Here is a 20,063-nt window from a genome sequence, read left to right as displayed (position 1 = left end):
GGGTGCTATGCTTTATCTTGTAACGTCTCCAGATTGTGCAAATGCAATTTTGGCCATGTATATGTGAGGACGTTGAATTATGATCTTTAAAATCTATTCGATTCAATTTATCAAGATAAATCTAAATCAATACATCTTCACGTGCAAGAATAACAAAATTACTCAATTTAGACTTGCAACATAATATTTTTCTTCATGCATAACTTTTGAACCATTATGAATTTCAATTAGTGAGGTTCAAATATCATGAGCATTGATAAGACTATAAACACAATTAAAAACATCAACTAGTAGATAAGACTATAAACACAATTAAAAACATCAATACTAGTAGATGAAAATAAAATACTTGTAGCTATATATTGAATTGCAACTTTTCTTTGTTGGCTTTTGTAGGATTGTTAGGCCTACACAAGGGGTTCACACTGACACCTATCAGTCTTTAAACATCTAATCCCTTTCCTTTAGATAGAAAGATATGAAAATTTTTCAATGAGAAAAATTTATGCCGTTAAAGTGAGGCTCTACCAATATACATCTTGTCTCCAGACATCACTTTCTCACAGGGCGAAAATCCAAATGCAAGCAGTATGCTCTTATACCAATTGTAAGGATCAGTAACACCCTGAGAGAAAGGTGATTTAGGGTTTCTAAAAACTATTAGGCTCGATTCAGCAAGATAAACTTAAATTAATTTCTATCTAAATGTACTTTAAATTTATCTAATTTGGCTACTCTATCCCAACAAAATTTTGCACCATAGATTCTAATCCTAGCAACTTTGTAAATAATTCTAGGAAAGGTGCATTTTCCAGAGTGCAAACTCTGGAAAAAATTTCAGAGTGCAAACTTTGGGAAACTCTGATGAAAGATAAAATGGTGCAATATAGAAGTACAGAATATAAATGAAATAAAGCGCAAACTCAGCATGACAAATTTTTCTGATAAGTTACCTTTCACCACTAGTCCACGTTAGAGCCTCTCGCAAAGACCAAGCTCCCCGATCGAATAACGGGTAGTGCTTCGCCGCTCCGTGTCACTCTTCCCGCTCACAACACTTAGAGTTGATTTTTGGAAGAAACTCTGGAGACAAACTAATTTTTCATTCTTCTTAATCAAACCAATCTAGATTTGAACTCCTATTTAGAGGGACACCATATCTGGCACATGAAACTAGAAAAATCATATAACCAGAAAATATTGTAAACTAATTGGAAAAATTCTACAACTTACGAGCTTTTCTTTTCCAAATTATCTAGTATTGGTGCATAATGACTAGAAAGAACAGTTAAGTGCACACAGGTTTTGGCTGGAAAATGCACCAATCAATTACAGTAAATAAAAGCTCTATTTAGCCATCAACATTTAGACCAAGGGTAAGTTAGGACCTCGAAAGGACATATACACAAACCTGAAATCTTAATAGTGTCATTGAATTGCTGAGAGCCTGAGAGAGCACTGAATAAAAAAGCGTAAACCAAATTTCTCTGGAATTAAACTGAGGTCACTGAAACACAAGAAGAGAAAGTAGACAGTAGGAAATATAAATTGGATATATCTAAAAACTGCACGTGCATGCTTTAGACTTATAGCATGCAAACCAATTTTTAGTTAAAAAATATCTGAATATAATCATTTTATTCTATTTTTAGACTTTTTGCATCTGAACTTGCAACACTTATTTTTGTCTTACTTCAATGTGTGGCAAAAAAATAGAGAAAACATTTGATAAAAAAATATTTGTTCGTCTGCTCTGAATGCAGTTATGTAAGTAACTTTGTGAAAAATCGTAAGCAAATTAAGATATATCCATGAGCCATTTAAGAAATAGGTTAAGGCAATTTAGATTGAATGTTCAATAAATTTTGTGAACAAATTAGAACAATTCAAAGATAATATCAAATCTAGATGCTATATATTTTCAATAAAAAATGAGAACAATTTTGCTACAAACAAATTTTAAAAAAGCAAATTGGTTCAAACTCGCAAGTAATTTTATATATTTTCAGAAGCAAAATAAGTATGCATGCTATAAGACTAAAAGCATGCACATGCAATTTTTAGATTTTACCATATAAATTATATAACTAGATAGAGCATGCAACAATACATATATAGCTCTTTACACAGAATAGGTAGATTACAACGGATATCTGCCTAGCCATATCTTATTGGAAATGATGGGAGATGGCTACTACACTAACCTCAAAACTATCTGACCAACATAACCAAAGATAACCCCATATATCGTCGTTGGGCAGGAACCTCATGATAACAAATTAAAAATGTAAGGCATGCTACATAGGAAAATGAGGAGAGTTAGTTTCCTCTCGTGCCACCCATCGTCGGCTTCCTGTCACGCCGCCCGAGCGATCATCCCCAAAATCTCACCGAGACGGTCCTCGTTGTCCTGGAATGGAAGCCAGAACAAGAGGGCCGTTTGGATATTGCGAGCTCTGAATCAGAGATGGTAATGGATTGCATCGCCGGAACAGTTCTCATCGGGATTGTTCATGCTTAGCCACAGCCGCAAGCGTCGGGAGTGAGACTAAGAGGAACAAGGTTACGAGGCCGAGTGGAGGCAGATCAAGGTCCTGCCCAACTTACATATATAACTTCCAGGCAGATCCGGGCCAGCAGACGAAAGTTTTTATTCGCTTGGAGTTGGAGTTGAATGTGACAGATTTGAGTAGGAAAATACAGTATAAGATTTCCCACGTGAATGGCACATTTTCAATCAAATTTTCTATTTAAAAGTTTTATTGGTGGAAATCCTTTCCGAAGCTGTAGTCTTTGTACTCCGTGGCAAGTTCTCGTCCAACGAAAATTTGATATGTTCCTTCGTGCTCACACCAGTCGGACCTAGACCTAAAACAATATAATACCTAGGTTGGTATGGATCAACGACAGCACTTTAGGGACATAAATGTGCAATTTACATGTATATCAAATCAAACGAACCACATACCACATCTTCCATGCTAGTTCACTCTATGCAACTCTCCGCAGCTTCGTCAAATTGTCGACAGCATAACAGTCTAAAGTAACTCCTCGCAATAATATGGCAAATGTTAATTTGCTTCTAAGTCCTGGAATATTTTTTTTACAATCCATGACATATTGTGCTTCAACGAGTTCGACAAAATTCAAGAGCGAGCAAGGGGTCACACGCTACCCTTTTCAAGTTTTACCCATCTTCCCAGTGAATCTCTTCTTCATCGTCGCCAGATTCTTGCGCCTCTGCATTCAAATCTGCCAATTTGTATGTCTCGGTTGTATTCCCTACACGAGTTTAAACAGATTAGGCATAATAGTGGATGCACCATCTTCAAGGGTACAAATCATGCAATTGGAGGTTAACACATTAAGAGACATATCCAATATCTGAAACTTCGACTAAGAATTTCCAATGCATGCCAAGACGAAAACCAATACTGCTACATCTCCAAGCAGATAGCATATCGTCTGGATTTTTTTTCTCAAACATGCTGGAGAAATGTGTGTCATTGTATTAAAAAGTAATCCAAACGGTCTGAAACAGTTACAACAAGTGAAAAATGGAAAAGGAGGAGGCATGTGCAACAAGCATCACCCCTGCCATTGTTACAACCGAAGGTGCGTGAAAATCCCCCTATAATGTTATTCATATGTCTATAGAAAAGTTTAGAAATGTTTTTTCTTTAAGCCCAAGATCTTTTACATGTGTTTATACTTTATTGTTCATAAACTAAAACAAACGATGAAAGTCAGATTCCAAAGCAAGGCAGAAAACTATAATTATCACTATCATGGAATTAGTTAACAGCTGATCAGTGTCATCTTGAAAACATAAAACATACTTGAATTCCAAAGAACAATCCTATTAGGACATAAGTAGGGTAGCTGATGAAATGACCTTGGTACCCTTAGATAATTATTGAAGGTAAAGATCATTCATGTCACAGCTGATGAATACATAGGTGGGATTTTTATTTGACGAAAAGTCAAAGAGGCTAGTTGGACTTATTTTTGGAATTGATAGGAGTACCATGTTCGAGTTCTTTCAGTACCTGATTTCCTAACGTGTATGAGAGTTGATTCGCCATTTGTTAGACACTAATTCAGGTATAGTTTAAAGATAGGTTGGAAATTACAGAAGTAGGATTCAATTCACCATCCATTCAAGCATTCATCTACAAATAAATCAAATGATTGAAGCTAAGAAAAATGAAAAAAAAAAAGCAAAAGATACCTGCAGATTGCTCCTCTTCCCATTCAATACCCTCATCCTCATCCTCACGTTTGTATTTCTTGCCCATCTGGCGTTCAGATTGAGAATCAGAGACACATCTCTCGCCTTCCTCCTGCATTCTCTTTTTTGCATCCCCCTCTTCCTGCTTTTTCCACAAGGCCTCATAATAAGCCTTTATGTATTCCTCCTACACAATGAAAAAGAACAAATACAAAACAGTTCATAATAGTACATCATTTTTACTGTAGAATCAGGTTTTTGTTCATTCCCAAACTGACCTGTATACTCTTCTCATCTTTTGAGTCCTGTTTTTTGTCATCCTTGCCTTCTGATTTTTCATCCAGTTCCGATGTGCTACTGGGCTCTCCTCTTTGTTCCTTTGTAAGATTCATGCCTTCTCTGATCATCCATCTAGGTACGACTTTCTGATGTTTACCATTTTTACCAGATTCAGCACCTTCTTCTTTGACACCATCACCTATTTCAACTTCAACCTGAAAAACGAAACAAACACCTGACTGATCAAGCAAAGGTATGTCTGGAAAGCTGGAAAACACGGATACGTGGTGCAACAGGCGTATCCGTATCCGACACCGTGTCCGATACGGATACGGAGCGGATACGGCCCCGATACGTATCCTTGGAGTATCGGAAATTAAATAAATCAATCAATTTTGGATACCTGGGCGATACGTAGTCGATACGCGAGTGATACGGCCCGGCCCAAGATGATTCCATGACCTAATCGGCTAATCCACACTCCACAGCCGCCTCTCGAACTCTCTCTCGTCCATAGAAGCACCGCGCCGGCGACAGCATCCAGCACACTCCACCAGAAGCAACGCGCCGGCGCGCCGCCGCTTTGCCGCGACCGGCGACTACCTGCCGGCAGAGAACTCAAGAACGGCGACGTCGGCGAGGATCTGCAGCGGACGCCGGACGGCAACTGCGAGGCTGCGAGCGCCGAGCGGGCAAGGACCGGCGAGGCGGCGACCTCCTGCTCCGGCAGCGACGACACGATCGACGAAGATCTGCAGCGACCGGCGAGGATCTGCTCCTGCAGCGACGACACGGTCGACGGCACGGAACAGCCGAGCAGCCGAGCAGCGCACCGAGGAGCCGAGCAACTGAGCAGCCGAGCAGCGCACCGAGGAGCCGAGCAGCGCAGCTGAGCAGCGCGCACCGAGGAGCCAAGCAGTGAGCAACTGAGCACTGAGCACCCGATTCACTTATCTTAGCATTTTATCTTCCCCTTTTGACTGTTTAGACCAGTATACGTATAGATATGCTACTCAAATATCTTTAAATTCAAACCAGCATAGTATAGATTAGCACATTATACTCAATTGTTCTGATGTTCTCTTTAAATTCAGACCAATATAGTATAGATTAGCACATTATACTCAATTATTCACTTTAAATTCAGATGGCAACTTCTAGTAGTGGTGGTGGTGCAACCTCAAGTGCTCCTGCCCGATCCATCACTGACCTCAAGGCTCCACTGTGGGATCATGTCACAATTTTAGAGAAACCAGCTGCAGGTGGAGGCAATGCTAGATGGAGATGCAATTATTGTTCAATTGAAAAATTTTGTAGCTACACTAGAGTGGAAGCTCACTTGCTGAAAAAGTCCAACAAGGGAATCAGTATGTGTCCGAAGGTGACAATAGATGAGCTTAGCCAAATGAGAAGAGAAGTTGCAGCTGCTAAAGAACAATTAGAAAGATCAAAACAAAGAACTGTGTCCTTGCCTACTTCTTCATCCAATAGCAATAAGAAAAAGCGGAGTGGACCTCCTTCTGCACTAGAGAAAGCTTGGAAAATGGACCAGCGCAAGCACATGGATGCTTTAATTGCAAGAGCATTTTATTCAGGAGGTATGCAATTGTAATGCAATACATATTCATTGTTCAACTACAGCTGCAATTTTTCAAGACCATTGCTTGTGCTAATTCTATTTTTTTTAGGGATCTGTTTTAATTTTGCAAGAAATCCATACATTCAAGAAGCATTTACCTATGCTTGCAGCAATGACTTGAAGAGTTATAAAATGCCGGGGTACAACAAGTTAAGGACTACCCTTCTCAAGCAAGAAAGGGCTCACATTGACACATTATTGGAGAGTACAAAGAGCACATGGAGTGAGAAGGGAGTGACAATTTGTGCTGATGGCTGGTCAGATCCGCAGAGGCGTCCACTCATTAACTATGTTGCAATTTCTGGGAAAGTAGCTATGTTCTTGAAGGCTGATAATTGTGAAGGCGATGTGAAGACAAAAGAATACATTGCTGCCAAGCTGAGGTCTGTTATTGAAGAAGTTGGTCGACATAATGTGGTACAAGTCATCACCGACAATGCTGCAAATTGCAAAGGTGTGGGTCTGCTTGTGCAAGCTGAATATAATACCATATTTTGGACACCATGTGTTGTACACACACTCAATCTTGCTTTGAAGAATATTTGTGAGCCTAAACAGCCGAAAAATGATGAAGAGGCTTTTGCTTGGAGCACACTTGAATTTATAACAAATGTTAAAACTGAAGCTCAAATGATCAAGAATTTCATCATGAATCATGGCATGCGACTTTCAATATTTAATGAGTTTAGCCATTTGAAGTTACTTGCTATTGCTGAAACAAGATTTGCCTCAGTTGTGTGTATGTTACAACGGCTTATGGAGGTAAAGAGGCCTCTTCAAAGCATGGTAATTAGTGAGCAATGGGATCACTACAAAGATGATGCTCAAATTGCTGCTCATGTCAAAGAGAAGATACTTAGTGATGTGTGGTGGGGCAATGTAGAGTTCATTCTCAAATTTACTCAACCTATCTATGATATGATACGTGTTGCAGACACCGACACACCATGTCTTCATCTGATTTATGAGATGTGGGATTCAATGATTGAGAAAGTGAAGAAAGAGATATATCTATGGGAAGGGAATGAACAAAATGAGGAATCTAATTTGTTCTCGGTTATTCATAAAATATTGATTGATAGATGGACAAAAGGCAATAATCCACTTCATTGTTTGGCTCATTCACTTAATCCAAGGTTATCTACCTATGATTACACTTTTCTTGCTGTCTTGTACTTGCTTATGTTTATATATTTTTTCAAGTGACCAAGCTATACAACTTTTAACCTTTTGCTTGATGCTAACATTGTAGATATTATAGCAAAAATTGGCTCGATGGAGGTGTTGGCCGTGTACCCCCACACAAGGATATTGAGGTATCAAAAATGAGGATGGATTGCTTCAAGAAGTTCTTTCCCATACAAGAAGAATTAACAAAAGTGAAAGAAGAATACGCAAGATTCTCAACTTGTTCCGAGGAATTCAATGATCATGATTCAATTCTTGATAGATGGCTTTGTGATCCAATGACTTGGTGGTCAAATCATGGACAATATATTCCTCTATTACAGAGTTTGGCCATTAGATTGATTAGCCAACCAGCCTCATCTTCTTGCTGTGAGAGGAATTGGAGTACTTATAGCTTCATCCATAGTGTTAAAAGAAATGCCTTAACTCCAGAGCGTGCTGAAGATTTGGTCCATGTGCATTCAAATCTGAGACATCTCTCTAGAAGAACCGATGCATACAAGAAAGGAGAATCAAGGATGTGGGATGTGGGAGGAGATTCTTTTGACTCTCTTAGTGGTTTAGGCATTCTTGAAGTGGCTAACCTTTCTCTCAATGAGCCTGAGTTGCAAGCCGTGTCTTTTGGAGACGTAGAGGTTGATATTCAGGAGAATGAAGTTGAAGCCAATGAGGATGAAGAAGCCTAGTTGGATTGGTGGAGGATGAACTTGGAGTTGCAGCGTGCCAGCCTGTTATCTCCTTCATGAATTATCGTTTCCTAAATTTGAAACTGTTATGTTATTGCGATGTAATAGAACTTTAAGTAGAACTTAAACTCTATAGTTTATTGTTGTGATTTGTGGACTGCTATGTGCTATGTCAATCTCAATATATTGTGCTATGTTGTGAACTATACTATGCAGTAGCTATGTGCTATGCTATCTGATTGACTGATTATATAAGAGAAGAAATGCCGTGAAGTGGAAGCCGGAAGGCTCCTCATCCTCGAAGGTGCTGTAATTCAATCTATTTTCCCTCACTTCTACACAACTATGCACTTGTGGTTTGTAATTGTAACTCTCTTGTACATTATTTTTTAGCCTCAATTGTTGGGCGTTGCCTACTTGGATCATCGGAATGGTTGTACGAAAAGAGAGAAGAAATGACACAAGAACAAGGTAATTTGTTCCAGCTATTATTATATGCACTATATTAATTTTTTTTTAAAATCAAACGTATCCACGTATCGGGATTTTTAGAAAAATAGCGTATCCGCGTATCCGTATCCGCCCGATACCGATACACGTATCCGTATCGGTGTCGCGTAGCTGGAAAGGAAGCAAAATGACTACAAGTTGTGCACAGCTAGCACGTGCACGTGTGCTTTCATGTTGAACATATATATGCATTAGTAAGAGAATTGTGATGGAGACATCATATCTGTCACGTCCCAACTTCCATAATCATGTGTTTAAACTTAATCATGCGACATTAGCGTCATAATTAAATTTGAGATAAAATATTTTGGCACACTAGAGTACTTTGTTTTGAATCAATTAGATAAGAGAAAGAAATTTGGGATAGAAAAGAATGGAATTTGTAGTAAAAATAGACCCATTTTCTCTAACACGTGGGCTCCATAAGTGGCCCCACCATCCTAACCACCAAAAAGGGCAGCACCACCTGCTCTCTCTCTCTCTCCCTCACTCCACTCCCGTGCTCCCCACCAGCCACAAGAGCTCTCCCTCTCACTCCCTTCTCAAGCTCTCTCACTTTTCCTCGGATTCCCGCTTCTACAAGCGAAGCCGCGGTACGTGTGTGGTACTCACGCGATCACTAGCTCCTAAGCTACGCATCCCTCTAATTTGTTTGCTCTTTCCCGAAGGATTCGAGCCGAATTTGACGTCTTTTGGTGTTTAGAGTTGAAACGTGAGGAACACTGAGTTTCTTCGCCACCCGAGCAATTTTCTTCCGTTTCCTCCTTCAACCGGCGATCCTCAAGCCCGGAAAAGTGTCTTGGGTGAGTCTCTTAGGCTCCCATAGCATGGTTGCACGAATTAGTTAGTCAAAATCTAAGAATTTGGAGCTAGGGTTGAAGTTCATGAGTTCTTAATGTTTTGGTAGCAATAGCCAAGTTTTGGTCGATTTCGACTTATGTGTGTGGTCCTATACGGTAGAGGAGGTCAAGATGATGCTCTAGGTCTAAATCCCCACCCCAAAGGTCGCCGGCGAGCTCACCAAGTTCTCCCGGCCGCATACAACAGTCTGACCGCCAGAACCTAAATCTCTCTGCACGCCGGCGGTCTGACCGCGACTCTCGGCGGTCTGACAGCAGTCAACTCAGACAGAACCGTTTCAGCGCAGTTCACTGTTCGCTGAAATTTGTAAAATTCATAATAAATTCTTTGTAGCTCCAAAAATCATGAAACCAATTTTGTTGGTTTCATAATAATCTCCTCTACCTATTAAAAATGTCCCCAACCATTAAATAGTTAATTAAATTTATGAGATTAATTAATGAGGTTGAGGCTTCGTTAATTCACCATTAATTCTTTACAAGTCCAAAATTAGCGAAACCAATTTTGCTAGTCTCCTTATAACTTGTTCTAACTAGGAAAAATGTTTTCATGCTTTATATGGCATATTTTATAGAAATTTATCATATGCATATTATAACATGCATTATTGCATTTCACTCATGCCCATTATTGCATGCGTTTTTCTTTAGTGAACAAGGAGCCAGAGCGTGATATGACCGTAGTTGAAGACAACTCTAATCTTCCAAATTTCTGCGAGTGTTGCTTGGGCAATTATAAACAGCCACTTGAGCAGCAAGGCAAGCAACAAAGCATATTGCACCTTTGTTCAATTGAATGAAGTTTAAAATTGATAAATTATACTCATATATATTGCATGTTTAGCGAGTCGGTGTCGGGTATAAATGGGTAGATCCTATGTTGATTGCATTAGCTCTACGTTGAGATATTGGTTACCCGCATCCTTATAGCCTTGAGACATGTTATCTAAGTACAAATTCGACTTAAGTGCTTAACAATGCATAGGTCACCGGTAGAAGTCGAGCGGTGGAATGTTCCATCGTTCGTGAGCTATAGGTTTAATTGTTGTTTACAATAATTTTAACCTTGACGGGTTGTTTATGATGATTGGATGAGTGGTGAGTATGAGGCGAGATGTGGGCGGTGTTAGGGGTGTTTTCTGATCCAAAGGAGTTCCTCAAGGTAGTTCGGGAGAGAAACCCAGACACCGTAGACCGTTTGGATCGTTTAAACCCATCCGTTGATGCCGTTGGCTTTAATACTTACCTTACCACATGCCGATCTAATGGTAAGGCGAGCCGAATATCTCTGTAGTTGTGATCATTTGGACCTGAACATCGACGGTGTGAGTAGGTGGGCTTTTAAGAGGTGCTAGTTTGCTCCCGAAGTAGTTCTAGTACCTCCGCGCCGAGCGATGCACGATCCAAATGATTGAGACTTATTGGGAAAGATTGACACGAGTACCCCTTGTATGGACCTGTGTGATCACATGAGCCATATGGTCCTCAAGTCGTATGGGTTCAGGAGTATCCCCCGCATGGTGTAAAAATATTTCGAAATACCGCACTCTCGGTCATGAGCATGCTATTGTTTCATCCGCATCGGTCGTAGAGTTTTTGATTATGAATTGTGGTTGAGTACGTGAGAGATGGATGAGTTGGTCTTTGTTACTTATATGTTCATAATGGTTCCAATTATTTATGTTCAGTTGGTTATGGCTGCGTAGAATTATGTTTTGTTGGTTAAGTTAGTTGCTCACACCTACATGTCTATGTTGCTTACCGCTTCCGTTTAACTTAACCATATGGCTTATCCTTGCTAATGGCTCAATACATAATCTTTAGAGTCGAGCTATTTATATGTACTATATATGGTTTAAGTCTTATGAGTACCTTCGTACTCATGTCTGCGTTTTCAGGTGCTGATGGTGAGGAAGAGCTGGTGTGTGGCTATTTTATGCCTGCCGATCAGGATGGCAGGCAAGAGTAGTTCATCCTACTCTCGGAGGTCGTGCTTTAGGGTGAAGCCTAAGGGCACATAGCTCCACTCTCTTCTGGTTGTATAGGTTTAAGTTTCCGCTGTGCAGATGTTGTTACCTTTTGATATAAATTGTTGGAAATGGTTGCATGTTAAAGGCTTGTAATATAAATTTTAATTACTCGCTCTTTATTAAGCTATGTTGTAATGTATTATGTTGGAAGGTATGTGTTCCGATCTTGGGTACAAAACACGTGCCAGGACTACCGGGATAGTATTCTGGTTAATCGTTGAAGTCTTGATTATAGAAATATTCGACTTAATGATTAATTAGAATACTATTTGGACGGTTCCTCACAGTAACATTATTCAACAAAAGATACAAATATTTCTTTTTCAGAAAAAAAAATCATGCAACACCTTTGTTAAAATGTGGAAACTTCTGATTCGATTCGAAGAGTTTTTCTTATTTGGGTTGATAGTAGCGGAAACAACAGTAGACTTCTGTGCAGATGAGGATGGCTAATATGATTGAGAAGTTTTTTGGGATATTGAGAAGGGGTTGAGATCGAACTTAATTATGTCGGTGCATATTACTCAACTAAGAAAATACAGTAGCACTCAAAGCTATACGACAGTCTTACCTCTGTGTTTCCAATGTATGGCATTGGCGTACCATTATATGGCCCTTGTGAGTTCCTAGATGAATCAGCTGCACCAGGGTCACCATGTGCAAAAGCACCAATATTTGCTCTTTCCCATGATTGTAGGCTCCCAAACTCAGGCGCAGGCAGATTCTTCACTCTCTCAAGTTGTGCAACCAATGGCTTCAATTGCTCCTAAAGTGGTACAGATACAAATAATTAGAAAAACAATATACAGAACAAATCTCAGAATCTTAACTCTAAGATCACCAAGATTCTGAGACACTTGTTGTCAGATCAGTATACATGGCAATCACCTCCAAAAAGTTGCATATAGAGCACGTTACATTCTTTTCCCAAACAAGACAGAATTATATCCGATTTTCTCATCCAAGCACTTGTAGTCTTACCAGTCAAAATATTTCTTGAATATACTAGAATTGCAAGAGATGAATGAAATTCCATCAAACTGTAAGCAGACAGTCAAGGACATATGAAATGATCGGTTTTATACCAGTGAGATATATGTTAGTTATGCTATACTATAAATGTCGATATTAAAGAATGGTAATCTCTAGAGGTTATAGCCAAGTTGGAGATATTCACAACAGTGATACAGCATGCCTTTGTGCATTTAGAGTTGCATTTGTCTCACAGGTGGATGTATATATGTGTGTTGATGTATCAGTATTACACACATATATTTGTGTATAGATGTGTGTTGATAAGCATGTAGCGTATCTGTGTAAGCAATATTTTGGAAAGAAAAAGCATCTGTACTGGCAAAAACTAAAAGAAGATTTTCAAGAAGCATTGATAAAGTCAACCAACAGTTTGATAAAGTCAACCAACAGTGTGTGTGTGCGCGCGCGCGCCCCTAAGCTCAACTCTAGTTATTGTTGCGCTACCCCCAGTTACAATCTAAAAAATAGTAGAGTTACAATCCACAAAATAGTGAATTATAACCAGACATAAATAAAAAAAAATTGAGTTGCAACGTTATGGATGAACGTAACTCCTAACGAATTCCTTGCCTAATGATGTACAACCTAAAGAACATGATTGTAATCATAGTACAATCTAAAACGTAACTCATTAGCTTCTCGTGTTACAATTATGTATTTCTAGATGCGCAGTTGTAACTAGTCTACCTAGCGGATTATAACTAACAGTTGTTTAAGTTGTAACTGAAGGATGACGCAATTGTGAACTATATTGCGCCTAGACGCATAATAGACTCGCCGTATCCTAGGTGCAACAATGAACAACAGTGAATAGACTCACCGTATCCTAGGCTCAACGTAGTTCACTGTTGCACCACCACCAGTTATTGCTACCACCTTTGCGCCACCCCTAAGTTACCACTAAGAAAATAGTCAGTTATGATGGCGCAGATAGTTGAGTTACGATCACATGACAAAAGATATATAATTACGAGATGCACTGTAGTTTACTGCTACACCACACTTGTTACTACTAAGAAAATAATCAGTTACGACGACACAAATAGAAAAAGTCAGTTACGATCGCAACTATACTATTTTTAGGATCATAATTAGGGGTGTGCGCAGAGGTGAACAAATTACGATCACATGACAAAAGTGATTAATTACGACTAGAGAAGGTATCTAGTTACAACCATATATATTTGTAGTAATTAATTTATTCTTGTAAATTGCAACTATACTGTTTTTTGGATCGTAACTGAGGATGGATGCAGAGGTGAACTATGACAAGCTTGGCACATAATAGATACACGGTAGTGCTATTCTACACCTAGTTATTCTACACCCTAATCGGCCCAGCCCACCCGCGCCACAAGCAAGCCACCGGCCCAGCCTGCCCACGCGCACCAGAGCGCGCCACGTGTCCCTGCAGACGCACCCACGCTCGCGCGCCTATACCCACACGCTCACGCCAACGTGCGCCATGTGGCGCTAGCGTGCGCCACATGGCGCGCTAGCCGCACCTCGCGCGCCTTATGTGCGCTAGCCGCACCTCGCGCGCCTATGTGCGCCATGCCCGCCCAACACTTCTCCCGCGCCACGTGCCCGCCCAGTAGGTGTCAATAGTTTTCAGTACTACTGACACTACTGAACAAATCGCTGAACACTACTAAACACTACTGACACTACTGGACTACTGAACTATTGAACACTACTGAGCACTACAAAGATATTCTACACCCCTAGATGTAGAATAGTTATTACAGTACGCCCAACAGTTTAGTGTTCAGTAGTTCTAAGTCTACAATACTGATACTACTAAACAACTACTGACAACTACTAACACTACTGACACAAACTACTGAACAATTTTACTATGACTTGGAACTACTAATGACTACTGACACTATTGAATAATTTTTCTATGACTTTAAAATACTAGATAGGTACTGACATAACTACTGAACATAACTACTGAAACATCTAAATCATAGTAAATTTTCACATTTGTACTTGAAAACATTCAACCTATAGCAAAATTACCGAAGAATTCAAGTCATAGTAAATTCTTACACTTGTACTTGAAAGCATTCAACCCATAGCAAAATTACTCAAAACTTACTGAATAACAACTACTGAAGAATTATTAGATGGCAGCTATTAGACAACTACTGAGTAGGCGGCACAAGACGAGCGACACTCGAATGGTACAGTAATCGACAGGGAGTGTATTGTCCATCAGCTACAGTAACCAACGAGACGTGTTGTACAGCCGCTACAGTACCCGGAGGGGTGGGATGGTCACCTGCTACATTACCCATAGGGGTAGCGGTTGGGCTGGGTTGCTACAGTAAGTGGCAGGGGAGTGAGGAAAGTGGGCTAGGTTTGTTACCTGGGTTGGATGTTGGGTCTTAGGAGTAGAATATTATACTACACCATATATATATATATATATATATATATATATATATATATTCTTCTACGCAGGCACCTCTTCTCAGCAGCAGTTATGCTGGCATGTCTGAAAACTCCAAACATTAATGTGTTTCTTTCATAATATTTGGACCACGTATATAAATTTTGGCGTTAAGAGTTCTAAAAGGAATTGAATACTAACATCAATTCTTTGCTGCATGTCCTTCAATTTCTCACGCCTACGCTTTCTTGCATTGTCATCACCATCTCCCATTTCCTCAGAAGCAAGCTTGTCACTCTCTGCAACCAGTTCATCGTTGCAAGTTTCACAATGGAAGTACTCATCCATGTAGCTTACCAGCTGTAGTGCATCAAAGGCTGAGTACCTGCAAATCAAAAGACAAAAAGTAAGCTGAGCGTGCAAGTTTTCTGTCAGGCACAAATAAACTAGGCAAACACTACTACCTTTTATTACAACTAGGACATATATAGTGTTGAATTGTATTTCTGCTGTCCAATTCATCCTTCAGTTTTTTCTTCATGCGGTGTATCCGGTACCTTACAACATCACAGATCTGTGTTTTGGGAGGACATACATCCGTCAACGATAGTTTACATTGGATTAAAGAACCAAGAAACGAAGGAAAGACGAATGGGGATAAAATGTATAGTAAGCTTCATACACTGTAAATATCATCCAATGAATGAAAATGTAAATGGTAACCACACTCCAGCAATCATCAATTGAAGTTTTAGTATTGATCAAAATACAAAAGAGTTTCAATCTACAAGAGGAACAGAAACAAGAGAAATATCGTCACAATCACCAGCATACATGTCCAAAAGAGTATATTGAGGTCATCAACTGTATGTATGGATGAGAAGGTTCATTTGCATGCCATTTAACCAACACTAGTCCTCTAGTTACTGTTCACAACTTCAATATTTTGTTATCACATAACCACCAGAGGTCTCAGGCAGGGATAGGTTACTGGCTTATTGCAGTGCGCAAATATAGTGATCGACTGAGCACACAAAGGATTTCGTCAATATTACTGTTACAACAACAACAACAACAACAAAGCCTTTCAGTCCCAAACAAGTTGGGGTAGACTAGAGATGAAACCCATAAGATCTTGCAAGTCTAGTCATGGCTCTGGCACGTGGATAGCTAACTTCCACGCACCCCTGTCCATAGCTAGTTCTTTGGTGATATTCCAATCTTTCAAATCTTTCTTTACAGACTCCTCCCATGTCAAGTTTGGTCTACCTCGACCTCTCTTGACATTATCCGCACACTTTATTCTTCCACTATGTACAGGCGCTTCTGAGGGCCTACGTTGTATATGCCCAAACCATCTCAAACGATGTTGGACAAGCTTCTCTTCAATTGGTGCTACACCAACTCTATCACGTATGTCCTCATTCCGAACCCGATCCTTTCTTGTGTGGCCACACATCCATCTCAGCATGCGCATCTCCGCTACACTCAACCGTTGGACATGTCGCCTTTTAGTTGGCCAACATTCTGCGCCATACAACATCGCAGGTCTAATTGCCGTCCTATAGAACCTGCCTTTTAACTTCTGTGGTACTCTCTTGTCGCAGAGGACGCCGGAAGCTTGGCGCCACTTCATCCATCCAGCTTTGATTCGATGGCTCACATCTTCATCGATTTCACCATCCTTCTGCAGCATCGACCCCAAATATCGAAAGGTATCCTTCTGAGGTATCACCTGCCCGTCAAGGCAGACCTCATCCTCCTCGTACCTAGTAGTACTAAAATCGCACCTCATGTACTCAGTTTTAGTTCTACTAAGCCTAAAACCCTTCGACTCCAAGGTCTGTCTCCACAGCTTCAACTTTCCATTTACCCCCGTCCGTCAATATTACTGTTAGCGCAGAGAAAATAAAAGGCAAGAAAATTACATATAATGAGCTACAGCCGCCAAGCACCAAAACGTACAAAGGATAAACTTAACCAAATTACAGAGTATAGACACACCACCACCAATAAAGAATTTGCGGTGTTTGGAAGTTAAACAATAAAAAGGGTTGGATCTTATGTGATTTCTGAGAGTTCCTGCACCCTAGTTACATATTTAACAAATTATAGGTGATTAATGAATCCTAATGATGACAACTTTCTAAAATTTCTAATATATGAAAGCAGGTAGTAAAAAAATACCAAAAAGAAAAAAGAAAATTTCTAATATACTTCGATGATTGACTGAACACTATACATGCACGAACTACAAAGATAAAAGATGAAATATGCCAAACCACACTAGCTTTTTTACACTTCTGTATGATTCTCTAATATCTCTTTTGCACTCACTCCCTGGCGCCCAGCACAGACTAGTAAAACTAGTCCCAATTAAAGCTTTCTTAAAAAAAATTATGAAATAATAGAGGTCAAACATGTTTCTACAAAGCTACAATATATCTAACAGAAAGTAGAATTGACTCATGATAACATAGCAATACTAGAATTTCTCCCTCTTTCCAATAAAGCCGACAAGGCCAATCAGAAAGCCATTTCATTAAGAAACGAAACAAACGAATCCTGAAGCGATATCAACAGTCTATAAAATGTATGTATAAGTAAATAAAGCCACCATAAAAATATATCCTTTCTTATTTTTTAAAAATATGCTCTTTTATCTATACAAGCGACAACATCTTAATGGCATAGGTTTCAGATAGATAACCTGAGCATAATCCAAGCAACAGTATGAATGTGTGTGCATCTTTACTTTCTCTTCTCCCTCCTTAAGCACTGGTTGACCATCACTGGCAGCTGCAGCAGCAGCATTATATACTTTTGCTCCTTTTGCAGACTGCAGCAACAAAGAAAAATACAAAATCAGAAAAGAAGACAAGGAACCACAGCCAAAGGAAACATGAGACATTTAAAATCATAAGATATCACCAGCACACTTTCAGATATAGAGAAACATAACTATTTTAATAATTGTTAGAATACATATTTGGCACGTATCAAACAGCCTGCAGCTAATCATCAACTTCATGATCGAGAATTTTAGGTGAAGAAATTTCTGTTCACCTATATTCAGTAGTTATTTGATCAGCCTCATATGACAAATTCTCAAGGTTGAACTATCTTCTTTACAGCTTAATGACATTCAAGTAGATAACAACAAGGATCTTTGCTACCAGCTCGTGGCTAAAGTTAATCATATTCATATCTACCGCAAAAATTCAGAACAGCAGCAATGCAACTGCAATAAAAGATCAATACACGTGAATAAAACTTACCTCCTTCCGGTGATCTCTCGTGACTAGCTTCTCTTCTTCAAAGAATCGGAGAATGCGTCGCAGCTGCTTCGAGTGGAGCTTCAATGCTTTAGCCAAATCTTCCTCCCGGACCCACTGGCGTCTATATTTGCATAAAACAACAGGCCCAACAAACAAAGAGGTGCGCACCAAAGGAAACTAATCAGGTATGTGAAAGAGAAAGTGTCGCAGGGTAATGATAATGGAAGGCCAGGCCACATGCGTTGATAGCAGATGAAGTCAGGGTGAACATGCAACTGGAAGCCAACAAACCAAATCGTTCAAGGCAATCATCCACCACACTGATCATATTGTAACGGAGCTTCGCATGTACACACAACCAAATTCGCTCATAAGATAGACGGCGCGGTAGAGGTGGTTCTTTTTGGTTACCTGGTGAGTGCGTCGAGGACGACGACGGCCATGCCGCGGTTGTCCCCGCGGGAGGTCTTGGGCTGGTTGTCGCCCTTCATGGAGATGTCGTCGTAGAAGGCGCGCGCCGCCAGCCGCACCAGCCTGCCTCAAACATAAAATCCAACACCGAGTAGGTCAACGACGGAACGAGCGCGGCTGTGGCAGCGGCTATGGTTTCGAGGGAGGTAGGGCGGCTTACCGGTTGAAGGGCTCGATGGAGCCCATGGCGGCGGAGGCGACACCGGCGCGTCGGGGTGGGGCCGAGGCGGTCAGAGCATAGGGAGCGGGAGAAACCGCCGGATCCCCCCCGCCGACGGTCGCCGCTGCCGCCGCCGGTTGGATCAGAGAGTGAGAGACAGAGGGAGGGAGAGAGAGGCGTTCGGTTTTGGGAGATTTGGGGTCGACCTGGAGGAGTCGAGGATTAGGAATTTTTATTTTTATATATTTCGAAAATCAAAAAAATATAAAAATAGACGTTTATTTTGAAAAATTGCAAAACTAAGCTACCCCTGCTGAAATTTTTTTACAATATTTTCAAACCGACGCCTATTTTACAATTTTTTATTTTCGAAATATAAAAACGAAAAAAAAGCTCCAAGGATTAGCTGGACCGACGGATTTGGGGTCCGACGGAAATATAAAAATAAACAAGCGAATATATTTCCCAGTAACTATCCTATTGGTCCACTCCGGGAGTTGAAATGTTATTACCTGCCGAATATATTACATGCAGGTTTCTACTGACGAATCCATTCGTGTGTAAATCGTAACCATAAACCAAGTATCAAAACATGAAGTCGATGTTCATGACTGATATGTAAGATACCGTAAGACTGTCCAAGATTAAGATGAAATCTAACACAAGAGCGTGACAAACCAAAGGAAGGAAACATGATCGTGGAGCTGAAGTTTTGCGTTGCAGCTCAAGGTGAAACTGCCCGATCACAGCACAAAAAAGCTAGTGTTGCTTCCAAAATTCAAGTTAGCTGAGGTCAACAGCAGGGCAGCCAAGCATGTTGCGTCCTCAATTAACACTCTTTAGATGTCGTGGGAATACCAGCAGTCTTCCCCATAGGGGCACCCTCCTTGTTGATAATAGTAGCGGCAGTTGCTGCCGCTGTTTTGGAAACCGCTGGGGCTGGCTCTGTTGAGAATGATGTTGGTTTTGGTTCATCCTCCTGCGCCCATTGTAATTCTGATATGATTCTGTCGGACCCAACACTGGTCTTGAGTCATTTGCCTGCGATCATAGTGATTTTGCTGCCAGCCCTGTTCAGAATGATGATGGCCTCGAGTCATTCCCCTGTAATCATGGAATCCTGATAACGGTAATCCTGGCCATAAAACTGCTTGGGAATTTTGATGACAACTGGAGCCACGCTGGTATGCATTTGCATTCTGAGTGAACTTCCCTCGAGTCTGGTTTGCAAGTTCATCGTACTCTATGGTACGGAAAGTGTTATTTTGATGAGCAAATAGCTCTTCTCTGAAAGTTCC

At 40.4% G+C, this 20,063-nt stretch overlaps 2 protein-coding genes across 3 annotated transcripts; one reads left to right on the top strand and one right to left on the bottom strand.

Annotated features, from left to right (window-relative positions):
* Nucleotides 1–2,730: 2,730 nt before the first annotated feature.
* Nucleotides 2,731–18,965, bottom strand: LOC133902994 (transcription factor efuD-like). 2 transcript variants are annotated; one of them, XR_009907181.1, is made up of 11 exons: nt 18,766–18,965; nt 18,546–18,668; nt 18,135–18,255; nt 17,567–17,695; nt 15,321–15,430; nt 15,058–15,241; nt 11,995–12,189; nt 4,510–4,725; nt 4,232–4,418; nt 2,969–3,282; nt 2,731–2,868 (listed from the first exon to the last, which is right to left on the bottom strand). XR_009907181.1 is itself a non-coding variant. In XM_062344323.1 (10 exons), the coding sequence occupies exons 1-10, from the start codon at nt 18,789–18,791 to the stop codon at nt 3,188–3,190; spliced, it is 1,386 nt and encodes a 461-aa protein (XP_062200307.1). In that variant the 5' UTR covers nt 18,792–18,965; the 3' UTR covers nt 2,928–3,187. The 2 variants fall into 2 exon arrangements, 1 of the variants encoding a protein (XP_062200307.1); XM_062344323.1 differs by lacking the exon at nt 2,731–2,868 and having other exon boundaries at nt 2,928–3,282.
* Nucleotides 5,283–8,229, top strand: LOC133902993 (uncharacterized). The gene is made up of 4 exons (XM_062344322.1): nt 5,283–5,428; nt 5,658–6,108; nt 6,199–7,285; nt 7,402–8,229. Exons 2-4 carry the CDS (start codon nt 5,658–5,660, stop codon nt 8,021–8,023), a joined length of 2,160 nt encoding a protein of 719 aa, XP_062200306.1. The 5' UTR covers nt 5,283–5,428; the 3' UTR covers nt 8,024–8,229.
* Nucleotides 18,966–20,063: the final 1,098 nt, after the last annotated feature.

This window comes from Phragmites australis, chromosome 21 (assembly GCF_958298935.1).
Source record: "Phragmites australis chromosome 21, lpPhrAust1.1, whole genome shotgun sequence".
NCBI classification, from domain to species: domain Eukaryota; kingdom Viridiplantae; phylum Streptophyta; class Magnoliopsida; order Poales; family Poaceae; genus Phragmites; species Phragmites australis.
This window is presented reverse-complemented; position numbering and strand designations above follow the sequence as displayed.